We start from the raw sequence: 24,001 nt of genomic DNA on the forward strand, positions 1-24,001 counted from the left end.
ACCCACTGCGTTACAGCCCGACTCCCCGGATAGATAGTTTATACCATACTTAATATGTCATTAGTGAGATTTTAGAGAGAAGTTATAACCCAGGAGGTGGCTCAGTGGATAAAGCATTGAACTCTCAAGCATGAGGTGGTGAGTTTGATTCCCATTGTTGCATGGATCAGAGCGATGCTCTGCTTCTCGCTTATAAATAAATACTATTTAAAAGAGTCTTTGGGGAGTGACATAGATAGAAAAGTCATAAAATGTTAAGTAATAAATAGGGAAGGGCTGGGGGGCGTGTAGCATATTGGCTATACACAAAGAACTTTTATGCCTGAGGCTCTGAAGTCCCAGGTTCAATTCCTGTACCACCATAAACAAGAGCTGAGTAGTGCTTTTGTCTCTCCCCCATCCCCACATCTCATTAAAAATATATATGTATTTTTTTAAAAGAAAGAGATATATCGTCTGGGAGGTGGCACAGTAGATAAAGCATTGGATTTTTTTAAAAAAAATTTAAATATTTATTTTATTTATTTATTCCCTTTTGTTGCCCTTGTTGTTTTATTGTTGTAGTTATTATTGTTGTTGTCGTTGTTGGATAGGACAGAGAGAAATGGAGAGAGGAGGGGAAGACAGAGAGGAAGAGAGAAAGATAGACACCTGCAGACCTGCTTCACCGCCTGTGAAGCGACTCCCCTGCAGGTGGGGAGCCGGGGCTCGAACCGGGATCCTTATGTCGGTCCTTGTGCTTTGCGCCACCTGCGCCTAACCCGCTGCGCTACAGCCCGACTCCCCTTTCTTAAATTTTTTTATATTTGTTTATTTTCCCTTTTGTTGCCCTTGTTTTTCTTTTATTGTTGTTGTAGTCATTATTAGATAGGACAGAGAAATGGAGAGAGGAGGGGAAGACAGATAGGGAGAGAGAAAGACACCTGCAGACCTGCTTCACGGCCTGTGAAGGGACACTCCTGCAGGTGGGGAGCTGGGGCTTGAACTGGGATTCTTAAGCCGGTCCTTGTGCTTTGTGCCACGTGCGCTTAACCCGCTTGCTGCGCTATCGCCTGACTCCCAAAGCATTAGATTTTCAAGAATGAGGTCCTGAATTCGATTCCCAGCCGCACATGTACCAGAGTGATGTCTGGTTCTTTCTCTCTCTCCTCCTATCTTTCTTATTAATAAATAAATAAAATATTTTTTAAAAAAAGAAAAAGGGAAAATTTAATAAAGAGAGCTAGGCTAGGGAGATACCATAGTAGTTACATAAAACACTCATGTTTAAGGCTCCAAGCTCCCAGCTTCAGTTCCCAGTATCACTCTCCTCTGGCTTATGGTGGGCTTGGATATTGATCCTTAGACCCCTGAAGCCTCAGACATGCAGTGTTGCAGGTGTCTCTCTGTCTCTCTCCCTTATCCACCACCCCTTTCCTTCTCAATTTCTGGCTGTCTCTATCAAATAAATAAATATTTTAAAAATGTATTGCATGGAAACATAACAGATTGATTCCCTAACAATTGTAATTCTACCCTCTTCTGCATATGTACAACACTGTCTGTTACCAAAAGTTAAAAAAAAAAAGAGGCCCTAAATTTTGCAATGGAATAGTTAGGAAGACTCATAGTTACTGGGTCCTGTTTATTACAACAGTACTTGGAGCTTCAGGCATGAAAGTCTTTCTTTTTGGGCTGGGGAGACAACCTAATGGCTATGCAAAAAAAAATGTCATGCCTGTACTGAGGGTCCAGGTTCAATCCTCAGACCACCTTAAGCCAGAGCTGATCAGTATTGCTCTCTCTGCTTCATCCTCTCTGAATCTCTCTCATTAAAATACATAAATAAAAAAATACTGAAAAAATAAATTTTTAAAGTATTTATTTAAAAAGTATTTAAAAGTATTTTTAAACTTTTAAAAATATTTATTTAATATTTATTTATTCCCTTTTGTTGCCCTTGTTTTATTGTTGTAGTTATTATTGTTGTTATTGATATCGTTGCTGTTGGATAGGACAGAGAGAAATGGAGAGAGGAGGGGAAGACAGAGAGGGGGAGAGAAAGACAAGACACCTGCAGACCTGCTTCACTACCTGTGAAGTGACTCCCCTGCAGGTGAGGAGCTGGGGGCTCCAACCAGGATCCTTGTGCTAGTCTTTGTGCTTTGTGCCACCTGAGCTTAACCTGCTACGCAACTCCCTTTTTAAAGTTTTTGTATATAACTATTATGCTGTTTTCCAGCTGTTTTTTTTTTTCCTTTTAACGGACAGCATTTGTGGTGTCAATGAACAGAATGTCAGGATTTGGGGCTGGGGAGAAAGCCTGGTTATGAAAAAAGACTTATGAGTGATCTGGGAGGTTGTGCAGTGGATAAAGCACTGGCCTCTCAAGCATGAGGTCCTGAGTTTGATTCCCAGCAGCACATGTACCAGAGTGATGTCTGGTTCTTTCTCTCTCTCCTCTTATCTTTCTCATAAATAAATAAATAAAAGACTTAATGGAATAACTTTGGATATGTACCAAAGGCTCCAGGTTCAATACCAGTACCACCACATACCAGACCTGAGCATTCTTCTGGTAAATAAAAAGGAAAAAAGAGAGAGAGAAAAAAAAAAAGAAAAAAGATACAAATGGGGGATTGACCATGGACAGAAACAGACTGTGGGGTGGGGTGGGGTGGGAGGGTGGTGTACCTGGTTGAGTGTACATGTTACAGTACTCAAGGACCTGGGTTCGAGCCCTCAGTCCCCTTACGGGAAGTAAGCTTTGTGAGTGGTGAAGCAGTGCTGCAGGTGTATGTCTGTCTGTCTCCCTCTCTATCATCCCCTTCCCTCTCGATTTCTGGCTATCTCTATCCAACAAATAAATAAAGATAATAAAAATTTAAAAAAGAAAGAAAGGAACAGATAGGATAAAGGGGCCATACTGTGGCACAACTAGTTAAGTGCATGTGTTACCATGTGCAAGGACAGGTTCAAGTCCCTGATCCCCATCTTCAGGGAGAAATCTTCACAAGCAGTGAAGCAGATATTTCCTTGTCTCTCCTTCTCTCTCTCTCTCTATCTTTTTTCCCTGTCAATTTCTCTGTCTTTAAAATTTTTTTAAAAAAATATTTATTTAGTCCCTTTTGTTGCCTTTGTTATTGTTGTAGTTGTAATTGATGTCATCATTGTTGGATAGGACAGAGAGAAGTGGAGAGAGGAGGGGAAGACAGACACCTGTAGACCTGCTTCACTGCTTGTGAAGCAACTCCTAATCCTTCCACTTTGTACTACGTGTGCTTAACCTGCTGTGCTACCGCCGGACTCCCACCTGAAGGCTATTTTTTTTCCCTTTTGTTGCCCTTGTTTTATTGTTGTTGTGGTAATTATTATTGTTGTTACTGCTGTCGTTGTTGTTGGATAGGACAGAGAGAAATGGAGAGAGGAGGGGAAGACAGTGAGGGGGAAAGACAGACACCTGCAGACCTGCTTCACCATCTATGAAGCGATTCTCCTACAGGTGGGGAGCTGGGGGCTGGAACCAGGATCCTTAAGCTGTTCCATGTGCTTCGCGCCATATGTGCTTAACCCACTGTGCTACTGCCCAACCCCGTTATTATTATTTTTAACCAGAGCACTGATCAGCTCTGGCTTATGGAGTTGTGGGGGGGGGGGATTGAACCCGGGACTTTGGAGGCTCAGGCATGAGAACCGTTATGCTATCTATCCCTCTCCCCCACACACATTTTCTTAGCCCAGCAGCAAGAGAAGAAAAAGCCTATAAATGGTTCACTTCAAGGTGTGGCCCGTCAAATCCAGAACCTTTGGCATCAAGGGCATGGTTAGGCGACCTATGGTATGTATTTCAGTGAGTGATCTTTGAAGCCACAGGCACAAGAGTCTCTTTGCATAACCATTATGCTATCTACCCCTGCCTCATTTTTTTTATTGGATAGACAGAGAAAAATTGAGAGGACGGGGAGATAGGAAAGGGAAAAGAAAGATATATACCTGCAGACTTGCTTCACCACTTGTGAAGCGACCCCCACTGCAGGTAGGGAGCCGAGGCTTGAACTGGGTTCCATTTGAGGGTCCTTGTGCTTAGTACTATGTGTGCTTAACCTGATGTGCCACCACTCGGCCCCCCTCCACTATTCTTTTATTTTATATTTTAATATTTATTTATTTATTGAATAGAGAAAGCTAGAAATCGAGAGGGAAGAGGGAGATAGAGACACCTGCAGTACTGTTTCACCACTCGCAAAGCTTAGTCCCTCTGCAGGTGGGTAGCAGGGACTCAAACCTGGGTCCTTAGGAGCTCGAACCTGGGTCCTTACTCGTTGTAGCATGTGCGCTCAACCAGGTGCGCCACCACCCAGCCCCTCCACTATTCTTTTTAAGTCTCCATTCTTTCCTTAGGTTTTTCTAGTAAACCAATGTGGTAGGCAGACCCTAATATGACCCTTAATTATTCCTGTCTCCTGGTTCACCTTTGTGTGATTTTCTCCTTTTGAGTTCAGGCGGCACTAATGATTTATTTTTTAAAGAAGTAAATAGCATAAGCCTTATTTATCTTTTTGTTTTATTTATTTATTTTCCCTTTTGTTGCCCTTGTTTTATTGTTTTAGTTATTATTGATGTCGTCGTTGTTGAATAAGACAGAGAAATGGAGACTGGAGGGGACGACAGAGAGGGGGAGAGAAAGACACCTGCAGACCTGCCTCATTGCTTGTGAAGCGACTCCCCCGCAGGTGGGGAGCCGGGGCTCAAACCGGGATCCTTCAGCCTATCCTTGAGCTTTGTGCCACGTGTGCTTAACCCGCTGCTGCGCTACTGCCCAACTCGTGGCACTAATGATTTCTAGCCTAGAGCAGATAACTTGGATTATAAAGACTCTGTCTTGGACTGGGGAGACAGCGTAATGGTTATGCAAATGACTTTTATGCCTGAGGCTCCTAGGTCCCAGGTTCAGTCCTCAGCACAACAATAAACCAGACAGTGCTCTGGTTTCTCTGTATTTATCTTTCAAAGACTGTCTTCCTCTTCTCACACCCCTCCCCACAAGGGAAAAAAAAAGTCTTCTATCTAAGCTGACTGGAGCTAGAGATTCCTTGTAGGCTTGATGAAGTGGCCATGTTGGTAAAACCCACATGGTAAGGAACTATGATAACCTCTAGGAAGGACAGTTAGCCTCTGGAATCTAAGGAGATTTTAGCTGACACCCACCAAAACCCCTCAAGACCTCAGTCATACTGTCTCTAAGAATAAGTTCTGCCAACAACCTGAATGGACTTGCAAATGATTACTTCCCCAGTTGAGTCTCCAGATGAGAACACAACCTTGCAGACACTTTACAGCCCTCTGAGACTGGGGGTGGGGGGGGGGAATTAGAGATGGAATGTGCTTTTGACCTGGAGACTGAGAAGAGTTCTTCCTATTTCTGTCATCATCATCATCATCATCACACCAGGGCCGAAATCATGTGCAATTTAATTTCTCCTGGTACATCTTTTGTATTCTTATTTCCACAGAGTCAGGGAGATACATCACACCTTGCTTCCACCAGTATTGTGGAGCTCCCATGTGGTGGTGGGAAAGGAGGGCTTGCACCCTGGCCAAGTGCATGGCAGGGCTCCTTCATGGTAAGGCACATACCCTAAGAGATGAGCTACCTTCTGACATTATTTATTGTTTTTATGTACAGGAAGAGAATGGACAAACTAGAGGGGAGAGACACGGGGAGGAGAGAGAACACAGTGGTAATCCACTATCTATGCAGTTCCTCAGTGCTGCCTATGGTGCGCTCTTATGTTGCTCCCGTGTGTGGCCTGGTTCTCAAACCCAGTGTCCACACACGGGAAAATGAAAGCTCTGCGTCTGAGTCCAGATGGCAGAGCTGGGTGAAGGAGGCCAGAGGGCGTGCCAGACATGCCCATTGGTACACTGAACTTCAAAACTGTAGTTAGCAAGCCCCTGGCTTTCGAAGCAGATTATGTCCCCATCCCCTCCCCTGGTGGCCTTCCCTAAGGGTATCCTCTGAGAGGGTTGAAACCTGGCCCTGGAATTACAGACTGCCCAAGCAGATGGTGAAGCCCACCATCCCGAATCTCGACTGTCTGCATTGTGGCCCGCACAGTGGACGCTGGTCATAAATGGCTCTAAATGGCGTGACTGCAAAAGCACAGAAAGAGCGCCCATCTGCAGCCCCTTCCTCGCCACCGCTCCAGCTGAGAGTCCCCTCCCGCCAGCCGCGCGAGCGTCATCCCCGGCCCGGGCGGAGGGGGCGCTGTGGCGGGAGGCCGCGCAGGACCAGGCGGCAGGGCGGCGGGGCGGCGGGGCGGCTGGGCGGCGGGGCGGCGGGGCGGGGCGAGGCGGGTCCGCTCCCTGCGAACCAGCGAGCGAGTGAGCAGCGCGCTGCTGCGCCGCTGCCCTGCCCCCCCCACTACTCTGTCCCGGTCCCGGTGCGGCCCGGCCGGCTCGCGGGGCGCCGAGCCGAGGCTGCGGCCGGCTGCATGAAGGAGTGCGAGTACCAGCAGATCAGCCCCGGGGCCGCCCCGCCGCCCGCCTCCCCCGGGGCGCGCCGCCCCGGTCCCGCAGCGCCCCCCGGCCCGGGCCCCGGGCCCCCGCCGCTCGCTTCGGCGCCGCGTTGGAGCAGCAGCGGCAGCGGGAGCGGGAGCATCGGCCGCCGCCCGCAGCGCAAGTGGGAGGTGTTCCCGGGCCGCAACCGCTTCTACTGCGGCGGCCGCCTCATGCTGGCCGGCCACGGCGGCGTCTTCGCACTCACGCTGCTGCTCATCCTCACCACCACCATCCTCTTCTTCGTCTTCGAGTGAGTTCCTCTGCGCCCCCGGCTCCGCCCCCTCAGACGCGCGTCCCCTGCTGGCTTTGCCCACCTTGCGCGGTCCTGAATGGGCCCTCCAGCCTCTCGGGCAGGTGCGGGGCGCCCATCCTCTCTTAACTCCGGAGGGACTGCACTCTGTCCAGCACCTGCCAACACCCGCCCTTGCGTGTGCGTCCTCCCTGAGCTTCTCAGAATCGCCTCTGCGAATCTCTTCTCCATTCTCTTTGCAGCTGTCTTACCCATCTTCCCTGGCACCCTCTGTCCCTCCCAGCCAGCTCATCCATCCTTGATTGCCCATTTGGATATTCCATCTGCGCTGGCTCCCTCTTTCCCTTCCCAGTCACTCTTATCCTTTCTGCCCTTTCAGAATCTGTCCGCCAGGCCTCCCTGGGTCCTTGGATACACACACTATTCCTCACTTGCTTTTATTCCCCCCTCCGCCCCCAGCTTCTGTCTAAACCATTGAGGCTTTCTTTCCATTATGCTTTATTTATTTTTATGAGAAAAGGAGCTGAGATAGCGAGACCAGTGCACTGATCAGCACTGGTTTATGGTGGTGCCTAGACTTATGGGGATCTCAGACATACAAATCCTGTGCTCTAACTCACTGAACTATTTCCCTGGCCTCAGGCATCATTTCTTCATATCCTTTCTAGATAGCTCTTGACTTTCTCCCTTGTCCTTTTACAATGTTCTCTCCTCCACAAATGTCCTAGCCATTTCCCAGGTCCCTCTAGGTTTTCTCTCAGGCCCTCCTCCTTGCTTCCCCCCCCCCCCAGTCATTGTCACTTTGTGGCTCTCAGAAAACCTGCCTTCAGACACCATTACACCTCTCAGACCTTCCTTACCCCTCTGCTTCCTCCTGTGCCCAGATATTCCAAACCCTGTTCCTCACTGCCTGGCTTGCTGCACTTTCCCTGCAACGTCCCGGAGCATCCCTCTGGCCCATTCCACCGTTGTGCTGTATTGCCAGGTTATTTTTTAAGAGAATCTAGAGTGCTTTTGTGTGACAAGTCGTGTTTGCCACTGTGGGCTTTTGACTGTTTCATATCCTCAGTGACCCAGGACTGGCTCGCATGGTATCTCCATTTCACAGATGAAAGAAGGGTGTTCATCACTTACTGTGGCCACATGTTTTACCAGAAGTCTTCCTCTACTCTTGGTCCTAGCTTGAGCCTCCTACTCTGTTATTCCTTGCACTTGCACATGCCACAGCATCTACATGGAACACATGTCCACCCCTACCCCTCCCAGCCTCCCTACTCCATCCTTTGTTGTCTCCCTTCATTTTATACCGTGGTTAAGAACTTCATATCTGGAGCCAACAGACCTGGTTTCAGCCCCAGCTCCACCTCAAACTGGCTATGAAACTTAGGGGCAGTCCCATTACCTCAGAGCCCCCATTTCCTTGTCTAAAAGAACTCACCTCTTCAGATTGTCTTCAGAGTGCCATATAAGCTTTAAGCTTTTAGTCAATGACAAGCACTTAATGCTGGCTGAAGCTCTTGTTATTACTTGTTATTTTCCCCCAAAGACACTTCCTAAGGGCCTGTGGCCATTATAAGACTGCCACAAAACCCCAACCCCCGGGTCCTTCCAGTGGCCAGGCCAAATATCAGTAACCTTGGGCTTCCCCTTGAAACAAGGTGAAGACTTCCTACAAAAGAGTCTCTTCCTTCCTGAGTCAGGGTAGATAAAATTCTCACAATACTTTGATAAGGAGAAGCTCTAGGAAGCCACCACCTTGCAGCCTGGCTCTGGACTTAGTTTCAGATCTGCCTCCTGGGCCTGCCCACATGGGTACTTTGAAAGTGCTGGATAGGTCGTCCCAGCTGGGGCCAATGCCGAGGCAGGAGGAAGTGGCACTTGCTGCAGTGGCCCTAGTGACCCTGCAGTGTGAGAGTCCATCAGTTCAAAAGCAGGACCTTCTCTTAGAAGGGATGAGGGCATATCTTCACTGATGACAGATTTGTCCTCACAGGGGGAGGAATCAAGGACTTCTGGGTTTGGGGTGAACTTGGGACTCATCTTTGTCTTCTCCTCAGTTGGGGTGGTAGACTTGGTAAGAGAGTCTGGTCCTCAGTTGGGTCTGTGCTGGGCTAACAGGAAGGCAAATGGCCCTCACACTCTTGTCTTGCTCTGGGCTGTTCTTGCTACTGTGAATAATTTTGCTTCATTTGTTTGGTGGGTTATTGTGCAGGGCTTCTGCTTCTGCCCTCCTGCGCACCCCCAACCCCACCCCCTCGCAGCCAAAGTGCTCTTGTATTTTATTTTATCTTTATCTTATTTTTATGTGCTACCAAGGATTGAACCCAGGACCTAACGTATACAAGGCATGCCCTCTACTGCTGAGTCACTTCCATTTATTTATTTATTTATTTATTTATTTTGCCTCCAGGGTTATTGCTGGAGCTCAGTGCCTGCACTATGAATCCACTGCTCCTGGAGGCCATTTTTCCCATTTTGTTGCCCTTGTTGTTACCCTTGTTGTTGTTATTATTATTATTTTTTGTTGTTGTTGCTGGATAGGACAGAGAGAAATGGAGAGAGGAGAGGAAGACAGAGAGGAGGAGAGAAAGACAGACACCTGCAGACCTGCTTCACCGCCTGTGAAGAGACTCCCCTGCAGGTGGGAGCCTGGGGCTCAAACCGGGATTCTTATGCCAGTCCTTGAGCTTTGCACCATGTGCGCTTAACCCACTGCTACCCCACGACCCCCTGCTGAGTCATTTCTTTTTATTTATTTATTTATTATTATTATTTTTAAAATTTATTTCTTTATTTGGGAATTAATGTTTTACATTCAACAGTAAATACAATAGTTTGTACATGCGTAACATTCCCCAGTTTCCCATTTAACAATACAACCCCCACTATGTCATTTATCATCCTTCATGGACCTGTATTCTCCCCACCCACCCACCCCAGAGTCTTTTACTTGGATGCAATATGCTTGCTGAGTCATTTCTAAGACCCAACAGTGACCCTTTAATTCTAAGTCAGATCCAAATCCCGCCTGCATTGCAGGATCAGAGCCAGACCCAGATAATAGCCTTTCTCTCTGGCTTCATTTCCTCCCACTGTCCCTCTGTATATCCCCCTTTAAACACATTGGCTTCCTTGTACCTTCCTGCCTCAGGACATTTGCACTGTTTTGAATAACTGTGCTTTGTATAGCCTCATGAGTTCTCACTTTCTTTCAACTTTCCCTGACCTTCGCTACAACATAGCCAACTACTCCATCTTCTGTCCCCTTTACACTGACTTGTGTTCTTCAGTATAAATAAGCTTTTTGTTTGTTGACCCTCAGAGCACACCTCAGCTCTGGCTGTTGGTGATGCTGGGGGTTATACGTGACACCTCTCAAATGCAGGTTCTGTGTACTACCTCTGAGCTATCTCCCTGGCCCCATATGCCTTTATTTTTTTAATTGCCACCAAGGTTATCACTCGGTGCCTGCACAGTGAATCCACTGCTCCCACAAGCCACCCCTTCCCCTTTATTCTTTCTTTCATTGGCTAGGACAGAGAGAATTTCAGAAGGGAACGGAAGGCAAAGAAAGAGGGAGAGAGACACCTGCAGCACTGCTTTGTTGCTCATGAAGTTTCCCTCCCTCCCCCGCAATTGGAAATGGGGGATTGAACCTGCGTCCTTGTGCATAGTGACTTGTACACCACTGGCCCAGCTGGCCCTTGTACCTTTTTTTTAAAAGTTTCTTGCCTGTCGTGGGCATGTTTGGATAGTGTGCTGTTTTGCCTTGTGCGTTACCAGATTCGAGCCCGGCCCCCGTAGCACTGATGGGAGTTTTGGTGCTACGGTTTCTTTTACTCTTTCTCCCACTCTGCCTCTCTGTCTCTATCTAGAATAAATACAGGTTTTTTTCCCCCTCCAGGGTTATCGCTGGGGCTGGGTGCCTGCACTACGAATCCACTGCTCCTAGAGGGCATTTTTTCCCATTTTTTGTTTCCCTTGTTACAGCCTTTGTTGTTGTTGTTATTGTTATTGTTGCCATTGATGTTGTTGGATAAGACAGAGAGAAATAGAGAAGGGGAGACGGGGGGTAGGGGAGAAAGACACCTGCAAATCTGCTTCACCTATTGTGAAGCAACTCCCCTGCAAGCAGGAAGCAGGGGGCTCGAATCGGGATCTTTATGCCAGTTTTTGCGCTTTGTGCCATGTACACTTAACCTGTTGCACTACTGTCCGACTCCCATAAATAAAACTAAAAAAAAAAAAAAATTAAGTTTCTTGACTGTTTTTTCTGTGAGAGCAATACATTATTATTGCGATTGTGTCGCCAGTTCCTAGACAGGTAGTTGTAGTTCCTCAATACATTGGATGTATTTTTTTAAACATTTTTTAAAATTATTTTTATTTATTTATTTGATACAGAGAAATTGAGAGGGGATGGAGATAGAGAGGGGGAGAGACAGAGAGACACCTGTAGCCTTGCTTCACTGCTCATGAAGCTTTCTCCCTGCAGGTGGGTTTTTTAAAATTTTTATTTATTTATTTATTCCCTTTTGTTGCCCTTTTTATTGTTGTAGTTATTATTATTGTTGTTGTCATCATTGTTGGATAGGACAGAGAAAAATGGAGAGAGATGGGGGAAGACAGAGAGGGGGAGAGAAAGATAGACACCTGCTTGTGAAGAGACTCCCCTGCAGGTGGGGAGCCAGGGCTCAAACCGGGATCCTTACCTCAGTCCTTGCGTTTTGCGTCACTTGTGCTTAACCCGCTGCACTACAGCCCAACTCCTTTTTTTTTTTTTTTTTAACTTTTTTGTATTATCTTTATTTTTTAATATTTATTTATTTCACTTTTTGTTGCCCTTGTTGTTTTTTATTGTAGTTATTATTGCTGTTATTGTTCTCATCGTTGTTGGATAGGACAGAGAGAAATGGAGAGAGGAGGGGAAGACAGAGAAGGGGAGAGAAAGACAGACACCTGCAGACCTGCTTCACCACGTGCACTTAACCCGCTGAGCTGCCACCCAACTCCCTGTCTTTATTTATTTAATTATTTATCGGATAAAGAGCCAGAAATAGTGGTCCAGGCGGTGGCACAGTGGATATAGCGTTGGACTCTCGACCATGAGGTTATGAGTTCGATCCCCAGCAGCACATGTACCAGAGTGATGTCTGGTTCTTTCTCTCTCTCCTCTTTTCTTTCTCATTAAAAAAAAAAAAAGGGGGGGAGTTGGGCTGTAGCGCAGCGTGTTAAGCGCAGGTGGCGCAAAGCACAAGCACTTGCATAAGGATCCCGGTTCGAGCCCTGACTCCCCACCTGCAGGGGAGTCACTTCACAGGTGGTGAAGCAGGTCTGCAGGTGTCTATCTTTCTCTCCCCCTCTCTGTCTTCCCCCTCCTCTCTCCATTTCTCTCTGTCCTATTGAACAACGACGACAACAGTAATAACTACAACAAGAAAACAACAAGGGCAACAAAAGGGAATAAATAAATAAATAAAATAAATTTTTTAAAAAACAGCCAGAAATTGAGAGGTAAGGGGGTGATAGAAAGGGAGAGAGACATCTGCAACACTGCTTCACCGCTTGCAAAGCTTTTCCCCCTGTAGGTGGGAACCGGGGGCTCAAACCCGGATTCCCGTGCACTGTAACATGTGCACTCAACCAGGTTCATCACCACCTGGCACCTAATACATTGGATATTTGTTGACAGAATATGTAGACTATTTGCTGGAAACCAAGATTCCAGTTTTGCCATTGACTTGCTGGGTGACCTTGGATCTGACTGTATACCTTAGAACCTTAGAAAGAGTTCTAGAAATCAGGGGATGAGGACTTGGTGCTTCTGAAAATTCTCATGGGGCCCTAGCAGGTTTCAGGTCTTCCTCATTGCCCAGAAAGTCTGAGTTGTTGGGAGTTGGGCGGTAGCACAGTGGGTTAAGCGCACATGGCGCGAAGCACAAGGACCAGCCTAAGGATCCTGGTTCGAGCCCCCGGTTCCCCACCTGCAGGGGAGTCGCTTCACAAGCAGTGAAGCAGGTCTGCAGGTGTCTGCCTTTCTCTCCCCCTCTCTGTCTTCCCCTCCTCTATCCATTTCTCTCTGTCCTATGCAACAACAGCGGTATCAGTAATAACCACAACAATGTTTAACAACAAGGGCAACAAAAGGGAAAATAAATAAAAAGAAAGAAATTAGAAAAAAAAAAAAAAAGAAAGTATGAGCTGTTGCTTGTTTGAGACTCAGACCCAGGGAGCGAGGTGTTTGGAGCAGAATATGGTCCACTTGGAACCTTTGGCCTTGACAGTCTGTGGAAGGGAAAAACTCTGGAGGCCAGAGCCTCTGAGGACGAGACTTCAGAAATAAAGAGTAGATTTTGGGGGCTGGGCAGTAGTGCAAGTACACGTGGCGCAAAGCGCAAGGACTGGCATAAGGATCCTGGTTTGAGCCCCCCAGCTCCCCACCTGCAGTGGAGTCACTTCACAAGTGGTGAAGCAGGTTTGCAGGTGTCTATCTTTCCACCTCTCTGTCTTCCCTTTCTTGATTTCTCTCTGTCCTATCCAACAACAATGATAAACAACAAGGGCGACAAAAGGGGGGGGGGAAGCCTCCAGGAGCAGTGGATTTGTAGTGAAGGCACTGAGCCCCAGCAATAACCCTGGAGGAAAGAGAGATAGAGAGAGAGAGAGAGAGAGAGAGAGAGAGAGAGAGAGAGAGGGAGGGAGAGAGAGGGAGAGAGAGGGAGAGAGAGAGAAAGAGAGAAGATGCCCATGGATTTTTTTCTTGCTACTGTGCCTTGGCTGATTGAAGCTTCCCTGTGGCAGGTCATCTCCCAAAGAGCACCCCCCGACTCTGTCAGGTGCCAAGCTAGCTCTGGCAGGGAAAGCAGCATAGGACAGTGGCTCAGCTGGTCTCTATGTGTTCAACTAGGGCTCCAGGGCTACTGGAACCGACTTGGGATGCCAGCCCATGAGTGACAATGGTGGTGACTAGACCATGCTTTTCCCCAACACCCTTCACCTGACTGGCCCTGCTGAGTCTTTAGATTTGGGCTTAGGTGTCATCTCCTTTGGTTAGCCTTTCCTGACAGTCTTGCTCCCCTCTGCTCTAATATAGCACACCAAAGCCCTGTGTGGCAATTTTCTGCTTATATCATTTTCCTACTAGACCATGTGCTGCTTTGGGAGAACAGGAGGACTCTTGTCCTATTCGCTGCCATCATTCCTGCTGCTTGTGGGAGGAATTGCTTGGCAGGAAGAAATTTACATTACCTCAGTAAATGTTTATGGAGTAACTAATTAAATGAGTGAACATTGCCATGAATTCATCTCAAGTGATCATCCAGTTCATTGGTAATGGCTGCTTGAAACTGTGTTTAGAGGGATTCTGAGGCTACAGCTAGGTGCAGGGGTTAAGCGTGCTGGGATTTGGGGGCCGGGTGGTAGTGCACCGGGTTAAGCTCACAGAGTGTAAAGCACAAGGACTGGTGCAAAGATCCTGGTTTGAGCCCCCGGCTCCCCACCTGCAAGGAGTTTGCTTCACAAGCAGTGAAGCAGGTCTGCAGGTGTCTGTCTTTCTCTCCCCCTCTCCGTCTTCCCCTCCTCTCTCCATTTCTCTCTGTCCTGTCCAACAACAATAGGAGGAAAAAAAAGACCACCAGGAGCAGTGGAGTCATGGTGCAGATACTACACCCCAGTAATAACCCTGGAGGCAAAAAAAAGTATGCTGGGATTTGAGGGGCTGCGGAAAGATTGCACATTGATTATATAAAATGTCCTTCATGCTTCAGACACCAAAGCTCCCACGTTCAGTCTCCAGCACCACCATAAACCAGAGTATAGAAGTAATCTGGCAAGGACCAGGATGATAGCATACTGGTTATGCAAGAGTCTTTCATATCTAAGGTTTCAAGGTCCTAGGTTCAATCTCTGGACACCTGACACAATAGATAAGGTGTTGGACTCTCAAGCGTGAGATTCCAAGTTCTGTCCCCTGCAATGCATGTATCAAATGATGTTCTGGCTTTCATTCTCTCTGTCTCTCTTATTTATAAATAAAATAATAATGAGTGCTGGAATTTTGGACCTGAGAGGTGGTACAGTGATTTAGACATGAAAGCATTAGGTCCTGAGTTCCATTCCCTGGCACTGAATGGTGTGTGTGTGTGTGTGTGTGTGTGTGTGTGTGTGTGTGTGTGTGTGTGTGTGTGTGTGTGTTGTGTGTGTGTGTGTGTGTGTGTGTGTGTCTGCCTGCCTGCCTGCCTGTCTGCCTGTCTGTCTGTCTTAGTTATATCTGTTCTGGGAAAGCACACAGATCACTGAGTGGTGCCTGCTATGGTCACTGATGGTGAGGGCCAGGGGACACTAGCTACTGCTTCAGGGAGAGGCCCTATTGAAGAACGTGGTGTTTTTTTAGTGGCTGATAGTGCCTGCCTAGTACTCTAGCCCTGTGTCCCTGGGAGCTATAGAAGGTATCAGCTCAACTTTCCCCTTTCTCTTTCTAGCTGTCCCTTCCTGGCACAGCAACTGACCCTTGCCATCCCTATCATCGCTGCCATCCTGTTCTTCTTCGTCATGAGCTGCCTGCTGCAGACAAGCTTCACCGACCCCGGGATCCTGCCCCGGGCCACCGTCTGCGAGGCAGCTGCCCTGGAGAAACAGATCGGTGAGGCTCCTGTTCCAGCCAAAGTTGTGTCTCCCAGCTCCATACTCGTGGATTTGAAAGGAGGCCTGATTTTCTCTCCTCACTCTGTGTTAGGGGCCTGAGGGGCAGGTGGGGGCCAGGAATATGGTGTTAGGTAAGCTTGAGTTGACACCAGAGTAGGAGACAGGTGATAAACAAGGGAGCAAATGAACAATCCGGAGATGTTAGCCAGTGAAGGCTGTTGTGGTAGCCATTGGAGCACTGAGCGCTTACTAGGGGCCAGGCAAGTCACCTCTTTATATGCGTGATCTTATTTAATCCCCTATCATTTTATGAGGTAGGCACTGTTGTTTTTTTCCTTTCAGTAATTAATTAAATTGTGTCAGAGAGGCTAAGTAAATGACCTAAGGTTACAAGGAGTGCAAGAGCTTGGAAGAGACCCTAGATCAGGTCATCTGACCATACAGCGGAGTTTGACTCCGGTCTGGTCCTTTTTCTTTCTTTCTTTCTTTTTTTTTTTTCCCCTTCCACTTTATTAGGAGATTAATGGTTTAAAGTATAGTTATTATATTAACCTCTTGTCCTTCCCTCCTTTTTCTTAAGGTTTATTTAGGGCAGCAAAATAAATAAATAAATTTTTATTTATTTTGAGAGAGAAAGAGACCAGACTGTCCTTCTAGCATATGTAGTGCTAAAGACCCATCTGGTGGGAGGTGGGGTGGGGTGGCTGGGCGGTAGTGCATCGGGTTAAGTGCACATAGTGTGAAGCACAAGGACCTACGCAAGGATCTTGGTTTGAGCCTCCGGTTCCCCACCTGCAGGGGTACAGGGGTATCGCTTCACAAGCAGTGAAGCAGGTCTGCAGGTGTCCTTCTCCCCTTTCTCTGTGTTCCCCTCCTCTCTCAATTTCTCTCTGTCCTATCTAACAACAGCAGCAGCAACAACAACACAATAATAACAACTGAAAAAAAGATGGCCACCAGGAGCAGTGGATTTATAGTGCAGACACCAAGCCCCAGCGATAACCCTGGAGGCAAAAAAAAAAAAAAAAATCCATATGGCACCTTGTGAGTGCGAGTCTTGCATGCTATTTGCTAGAGGAGCTTGAAACTAGCCCTCTTAATCATACATATTTACTCATCAAACATTTATTGAGATATTATTATGTTCCAGGAACTTTTGTAAGTGCTGCTTGACATAGCAGTAAACAAATCTGCTATTAATCCCTGCCTTCTAGGAGCTGACATTGCAGTGGGAAGAAAAGACAATAAACAAGTGCAGCGGGTAGTGTCTGGCCTGCAAGCATGGCATCTCAAGTTCTGTCCCTGGTGTTCTACATGCCAGAATGCTATTCTGGTTTTCTCTCTTGCTCTCACTCATTTTTTTAAAAAAAATTTTTAATCTTTATTTATTTATTGGATAGAGACAGCCAGAAATCAAGAGAGAAGGGGGTGATAGAGAAGGCGAGAGGCAGAGAGACACCTGCAGCTCTGCTTCACCACTTGCAAAGCTTTCCAGGAGCACAGTAAGCATGGAGGGTGGGATGTGGCACTTGAGATGAAAGCCAATAATCTGTGGTCTGGAAATAGTGACAAGAAGATCAGTGTGACCAGAAAGAACCTGTGCTCTCAGGCATCCCAGGCGGCCCTTGCTCCTTCCCAGCCCACTATGTGGGTTCGCCTGGATAACTGGGCTGAATCTTAGCCAGCTCCACCTCAGCTCCTTCCTGCTGAGAAGTGACATGGCTGTTTGCACACCTCAGGGATTTCCGGTCTGTGGTTGGCTCCTTCGTCTAAAGGGTGGCTCTCAGACAGGCCCTTAAACATGCTACTGACCCTGTAAATGGAAGAGCTCTGCTGCATCCACTGCTGGAAATCATCCCAAGAAAATGCAGCAGCAGCTCCAGAGGGCAGGCAGGAGTAGAGAGGAAGTTGTCTTTGCTTACAGCCTGTTCTTTGTTTTTTGTCTCACCCTATCTTAGCCACACCCTCAAGTACTGCCTTCCTCCTGTTTGCATCCTGCTTCCTTCTGTCTCACTGACTGGTCCACTTGCCACTTAGCCTCGTAGACCCTGCTCCCTCTACTTTGCCTTCCAGCCTGGCTGTCCAGCCTGGGAAGCTCACCAGAGGCCTCCAGATTGGAGCTAATCATGAGGCAGGATTATTATCTGACTGCCTAGAATCATCTGGCCTTCTATGAGCTGCTTGGGTAATAATGACAACAGTAATCCAAAAGGTTTGGGGAGATTGTGTATCTGTGTACCTCTAAAATCACTCACACAACTGGACTGTCCCCGGCCTGGGACAGGAGACATGGAGCTGGAGAGTCCTAACCCCAGGCCGCCCTGCTTTCTCTTCTGTGTTGGCAGCAGGGACATGCCCCCAGTCTCGTGTGTGTGTGTGTGTGTGTGTGTGTGTGTGTGTGTGTGTGTGTGTGTGTGTAGATACAGAGTGTGTGTGTGTGTGTGTGTCTAGATAGAGAGAGAGTGTGTGTGTGTGTCTAGATAGAGACAGAGAGTGTGTGTGTGTGTGTGTGTGTGTGTGTCTGTCTGTCTGTCTGTCTGTCTGTCTAGATAGAGGCAGAGATTTTTAAATAGACCATAGCACTAAAGCTTCCGTCAATGTGGTTTGGGCCAGGCTCAAACCTGACAAAGCAATACACTACCAAAGTGAGCTAATCGGATGGCTCTGCTTTATTATTATTTTATTTTATTTATTTTTAAATATTTATTCCCTTTTGTTGCCCTTGTTATTTTATTGTTGTTACTATTGTTGTTGTTATTGATGTTGTTGTTGGATAGAACAGAGAGAGGAGAAAAGGAGAGAGGAGGGGAAGACAGAGAGGGGGAGAGAAAGATAGACACCTGCAGACCTACCTCACCGCTTGTGAAGTGACTCCCCTGCAGGTGGGGAGCCAGGGGCTCGAATCGGGATCCTTAAGCCGGTCCTTGCACTTCGTGCCACGTGCACTTAACCTGCTGCACTACCGCCTGACTCCTGCTTTTTCATTTTTTAAATTTATTTTATTTTACATTTTTAATTTTTTCTAATGCAGAGCAGGGCATTGAATGCAGGACCTAGCACATATATGACACTTACCTTTTTGAGAGGAGGCCTACCACAGAACTGTTCCACTATCCCTGGGTCTCCCCTAGTGCCGTCCAAGGGGGTCTCATGTGGTGCCAGAGCTCACACATGACCAAGCATGTGCTCTGCTGAGTGAGCTGTCTCTCCGCATATCCTTTTCTATATATCTGTTTTTATTAGCGGTTTAACAGTGATCTATAAGACTGTAAGATGGTTGGGGTATGAGCCTACACCACTCCCACCACCAGAGTTCTATGCTGCTCCCCCCTTCTCCCAGCACATTTTCACTCTTACATTTCAGCCCAAATATATCTGTCCTCTGGGAATCCTTCACTACTCTAGTTGGACCTGGCCTTCCATGACACATTCCCAGAGCAGTTGGCCCTGTGCAGAGTGTTGTGCAGTTGTCAGGCTTGACAACCTTTTCTGAGTGGCGAGTATCTGCTGTGTGGGAGACTCTGAGTGGATAGACCACCGCAGAGACCCTCATTGCTCTATCTACTAAGGTGAAGAGACTGTTGGAACTTTGCTCATTTGCATTAAAGGTTTGTTCACCTACATGTTAGTTCTGTATGCTGAGTTGTGACTGCAGAGGAGGGTAGGGGTAGAAACAGTCCTGATGTGTATGTTTGGAAGGTAACTTACTGGCCAAAGCACATGCATTCTGTGTGTGGCCTGGTTTTAAGCCCCCATGGGAATGTCATGACAACAGGGAGAAGCTCTGGTACTAGCCTGTTTCTTTGTATCTGTATCTATGTTTGTTTATTTGTTTGTGTTTTTTTGCCACCAGGGTTATCGCTGGGGCTTAATGCCTGCGCAGCTCTACCACTCTCAGTGGCCATTTTCCTTTCCTTTATTTATCTTCTGATAGAAGTAGAGAAGGGGAGAGAGAAAGAGAGGCGCCCCCCCCCCCCCCCCCCCCCGCAGCACTGCCTCACTGCTCATCAAGCTTCCCTCCAATAAGTGGGGACAGGGTCCTTGAACCCAGGCCCTTGCACATAGTAATTATAACTAATAACTATGCACTACTCAATGCAACACTTCCTAGCCCCTATAGATGGTTTTTTATCTGAAATTTTTTTTTCATCTTTTTTCTCCCTATATTTATTGGGGAGGACAGAGAGAAATTGAGACAGGAGGAAATAAAGACATAGAGAGAAAGATAGATACCTGCAGACCTGCTTGACAGCTCATGAAGTGGACCCCCCTCCGCTGGGGAGCAGAGATTTGAACCCCGGTCCTTGTGCATGGCAATATGTGCGCTTAACTAGGTACACCACTGTCTGGCCCCCCATATGAAAATTTAAAAGGATGAAAACTTGCCCCAAGACCAATGAAATTGTGAATGCTTGAGGGCCCAGAGCAGCAAAAACAAAGCCCAGTGATTCTAGTGTGAGCTTTGTCTTCTGGTTTCCAGGCTCGCTGAGGTGGAAGTCCTGATTGGCCACCACAGGTGTTAAGTCAGGCTATGGAAGAGGATCAGAGAAACCAGGAGCTTGGAAGATAAGGAGAGGATAGACTGGAGAGATGCCTTTGAGTCACTATACAATCTAGGTGGAGTTTTAAACCCAGGCTGATGTGTGAGGGAAGCCTTCCAGGCAGATGGAATAGAAGAGAGACTGAGTAGCAATGAGCGAGGATAAGCATACACTTAGGAGCAGGCCCCGCTAGCAGGATGAGGAGTACTTCAGAGAATTAGGGGAATCACATTGGAGGATGGGATGGAGTCAGTCTTATAGGGCCCTGAACATCAAGGTCCAAGACATCCTTTTGAGAACTGTTGCCAAGCCTGTACAGTAACATCTTTGTGGCCTTTGAATCCTCAAACTGGAAGAGGAACCAGACTTGAGGGTGTGGCCAGAACGCTTCTCATCAGGGTGAAGCATCTTCTTGAAAAGGACTAAGATCACTCAAACTTTTTGAAAAGTTTTAAGGACCTGTAGTGAACAATGCCTCCTATATACTGTGAACTTGGGCGGGGGTAGATAGCATAATGGTTATACAAAGAGACTCTCACACCTGAGGCTCCAAAGCCCCAGGTTCAGTCCCCCACCCCATCAAAAGCCAGAGCTGAGCAGTGCTCTGGTAAATAAATAAATATGAACTAGTCACCTGGGGCCACACAGGCAGTAGGACTTTTCACTTCAGCCCTTATGTTAGCAGCTCCAATCCAGCAGTTTCCAGACCCCGAAAGTGGGGTGACCAGATCTTTCCAGACTGTCCCTGCTTTAGAGTTTTTAGAAAATCTCAAGTCATGGGAAATCCCTCAGTTGTAATAAAACTAGGCTAAAATCTTGACCACAGAGTACAAGAGGTCTGGACATTTGGGACGAGGTAGGAGGTAAGAATATTGTCCCCAAGAAGTTCCTGGTGTGATGGGATGACATAAATACCCTATTCTAAGTGACAGACACTCACCTAGACAGTTACAGCTCACAGGACAGTCACTAAACCACATCCTGTCTGTTTCCACTATGTCTCCTTTCTGCCCCACCCAGACATACCTGCTGAGCAGACCCCAACACCTGGCCTCTCCTTTTAATTGGACTTGTGTCTCTGAGACCCAAAATTGGCCCTGCCCTCCTGGTTTAATATGAGTGAGTGATACCCTAGTCCCCTCAGCAGCATTTCCCAAAGGTATATTACTCAAGTACACTTTCATGATTTCTGTACTTTCATTTCCTTTGTATTTTCCTTTCAGTGACTCACTTTAAAGTGTATTTTACAAGGAAAGTTTATATCACCCTGTAGGCAGAAAGCCACTTGCTCTGAATAGGAGATAATCATGAAAAGAAAACATAAAAAAAAAATCTCGATAGTTACAGTTGCCTGTGGAAAGCAGTCTCTTGGAGAACTATGGGGATTTCAGGCATTAAACCATGAAAAGTTCAGGCTTTCCTTTCTTGAAGGAATCAAAGATTTAAAAGAAAACTGCAAAGGAATCCTTTTCTTTTTTCTTTTTACCAAGGGGACTGCTCAGCTCTGGCTTATGGTGGGGTGGGGGTGGGGGGAGAGAATTGAACCTAGTACTTTGGAGCCTCAGGCATGGAAGCCTCTTTGCATAACCATAACCATTATGCTTTCTACCTCCCCACCCCCAAAGGAATCATTTTCTCATCACTTGATTCATGGTTGCTTAGTGTCACCACCAGGAAGCCACAGCTTATGTTTCCAAAAAGTCACCCCTGAGGAACACTTGCCTGTAGGCTCCAGGTCAGCTCCAGCTCCTGTTTATGCCACTCCCCACAGCCCTTCCACAATGCACACTGGGTGCCTTTCTGTCTTTGTTTATGCCATCCCTTTTACTGCCATGCCCCCACCTCATCATTTCTGACTGCCATTTCGTCTTCTGTTGCTTTCCTGAACATTGCCTCCTGCCTTTACTCTGCATGGCCCCTTATATTAACTCATGGTATTGAGTCTGGCCACCCCTCCCACACTTTTTTCTTTTTTTTTAGATATTGAATAAAAGAGACTATAACAGTGGAGTTTCTTTCAGTGCAGTGGGAGCCAGGCATGAACCTGGGTTGTGCAAATGGTAAAGCAGCACACTATCCAAGTGAGCTACTACAAGTGCTTCTCTCCAGTTTGTGTGATCATCTTGATCACAAGCTTGATATAACTACCCGTTGAGGAAACTGAAGCTCAGAAAGGTTGAGCAGCTTCCTCAAAGTCACAAGCTAGTAAGTGGCCGGGCCAGGTTTCAAAATGAGACCAGTTTATCGCGAGTCACTTCACTTGCTTCACATGACCTCTTCTACTGACTAATCCCCCACTTATGTTCACTCTGCCTTGGGGGGGGGCACCTCTTTTTTGTAGTCCCAGCCTCCCACTAAACCCATCTGTGGCAGGGGCTTCACTGACCTGGGAGTGAGCTGAAATAGCCAGCACTTAGACCCTGGGCACTGTGGGTGACCTTGAGCTGACACTTCCTGGAAGCTGGGAGACCACAGCCCTCCCTGCAGCTGTTTCCTCCACATGTGGTAACAATGCCATGGTAGCATCCAGGGCCCAGCAGAGGGAGTAGGGACCCAAAGATTTTCCTCACTGAAGACTTCTCTGGTGCTGCTGGCCAGGTCCCGATGGTGGCTTCCCTGCTTACCACTGGGCTTCAGACTTAGACACCCAGACTCTGCCTGCATGGTGCTGCCCACCCTTCTCCTTAGCTCTAGAGTAGATCAGAGATTCCCTTAAGGTAAAGATGGTATCTTTGATTATTCCTTCTTTTTCTTTCCTTTTGTTCTTTCTTTCTTATTTTATTATTATTGTTATTATTTTTACCAGAGTACTGCTCAGCTCTGGCGGCTTCTGGTAATGCAGAGAATTGAACCTGGGATTTCAGAGCCTTAGGTATGAGTACCTTTGCATAATCACTATGCTATCTATACCTGAGTTTTTTGTTTGTTTGTTTTTTTTAACAGCTGCCACCACCACATTTTTTTTTTCATTCAGAGGCTCTATAGCTCTGGAGCTTCCTTTGGTGTCATAACATCTACCATATGGTGCTGGGGTTGGAACCAGCACCTTATGCATAGCAAGGTATGTCTCCTACAGGTAAACTAGCTCTCTATTCACTTTTTTTTTGTTGTTTAACTTTTTCTTTAAATTTTAAAAAATATTTATTTTCCCTTTTGTTGCTCTTGGTTGTTTTTTTTTTTTAATTGTTGTTGTTATTGATATCATCATTGTTAGAACAGAGAGAAATGGAGAGAGGAGGGGAAGACAGAGGGGGAGAGAAAGATAAATACCTGCAGACCTGCTTCACCACCACCTGTGAAGCGAACCCCCTGGAGGTGGGGAGCTGGGGGCTCGAACCGGGATCCTTACGCAGGTCCTTGTGCTTGCACCATGTGTGCTTAACCCACTGTGCTACTGCCCGACCCCCTGTTGTTTAACTTTTACCAGAGCACTGATCAGCTCTGGCTTAGGGTGGTGCAGGGGGTTGAACCTGGGACTTCAGAGCCTCAATTGAGAAAGTCTCTTTGCAAAATCATTATGCTATCTACCCCTGCTCTCAGGTAAACTATCTCTCCATCCTCTCTTTTCCATTTCTTTTATTTGTCTGTTTGTTCTTAATGCAGCCTCACAATGTATACTGCCATTGGGCCCCTCCCTGGCTATATATATATATATTTTGCTTTTTCGGAATAAGAAGAGGACCTGGTTTGAGCCCCTAGAACCACAAGGGAGCACTATGCACAACACCAGGGGAGCTTCCTGAGCAGTGGAGTGATGCTGCAGTGTCTCTCCATGACTTCTTTTCCTGTTTCTATTTGAAAGTTAAAAAAAAAAAAAAAAAGTTCACTGGGAGTAGTGGAACCATGCAGGCAGGAAGCCCTGGAGCCAAAAACAAAAAAAGCGGAGTGGGGATGTGAGTGCTATCAAAGAATCACTGTACCATCTGTAGAGTACTTCTTGCTGCTCTCGTGTGGTGCCAGAAACCAAACCCCGAGTCTCATGCAGACTGAGCCACGTCTCTTGCCCTCTTTCATTTCTGCAACAAGT

General features: G+C 47.0%; 2 protein-coding genes across 11 annotated transcripts in view; both read left to right on the plus strand.

Annotated features, from left to right (window-relative positions):
• The window catches only part of PIGV (phosphatidylinositol glycan anchor biosynthesis class V), a 55,196-nt gene extending 49,127 nt beyond the window's left edge, over positions 1–6,069 (plus strand). Inside the window, exon 4 of the mRNA XM_060205636.1 lies at positions 5,493–6,069. Within this exon, the coding sequence (XP_060061619.1) occupies positions 5,493–5,621 (129 nt within the window). The 3' untranslated portion in view covers positions 5,622–6,069. The remainder of the gene's footprint in view (positions 1–5,492) is intronic.
• Positions 6,070–6,251: 182 nt separating this feature from the next.
• The window catches only part of ZDHHC18 (zinc finger DHHC-type palmitoyltransferase 18), a 42,612-nt gene continuing 24,862 nt past the window's right edge, over positions 6,252–24,001 (plus strand). For 3 of the 10 annotated variants that reach the window (XM_060205628.1, XM_060205627.1, XM_060205626.1), the window contains exons 1-2: positions 6,269–6,790; positions 15,271–15,431. In XM_060205628.1, coding sequence (XP_060061611.1) covers positions 6,474–6,790; positions 15,271–15,431 — 478 coding nt within the window. In that variant the 5' untranslated portion in view covers positions 6,269–6,473. Of the gene's footprint in view, positions 6,791–15,270; positions 15,432–24,001 lie in introns of all 10 variants that reach the window. The other 7 variants (XR_009553728.1, XM_060205629.1, XM_060205630.1 and 4 more) reach the window with 6 other exon arrangements.

Source organism: Erinaceus europaeus, chromosome 13 (assembly GCF_950295315.1).
Source record: "Erinaceus europaeus chromosome 13, mEriEur2.1, whole genome shotgun sequence".
Classification (NCBI taxonomy): Eukaryota; Metazoa; Chordata; class Mammalia; order Eulipotyphla; family Erinaceidae; genus Erinaceus; species Erinaceus europaeus.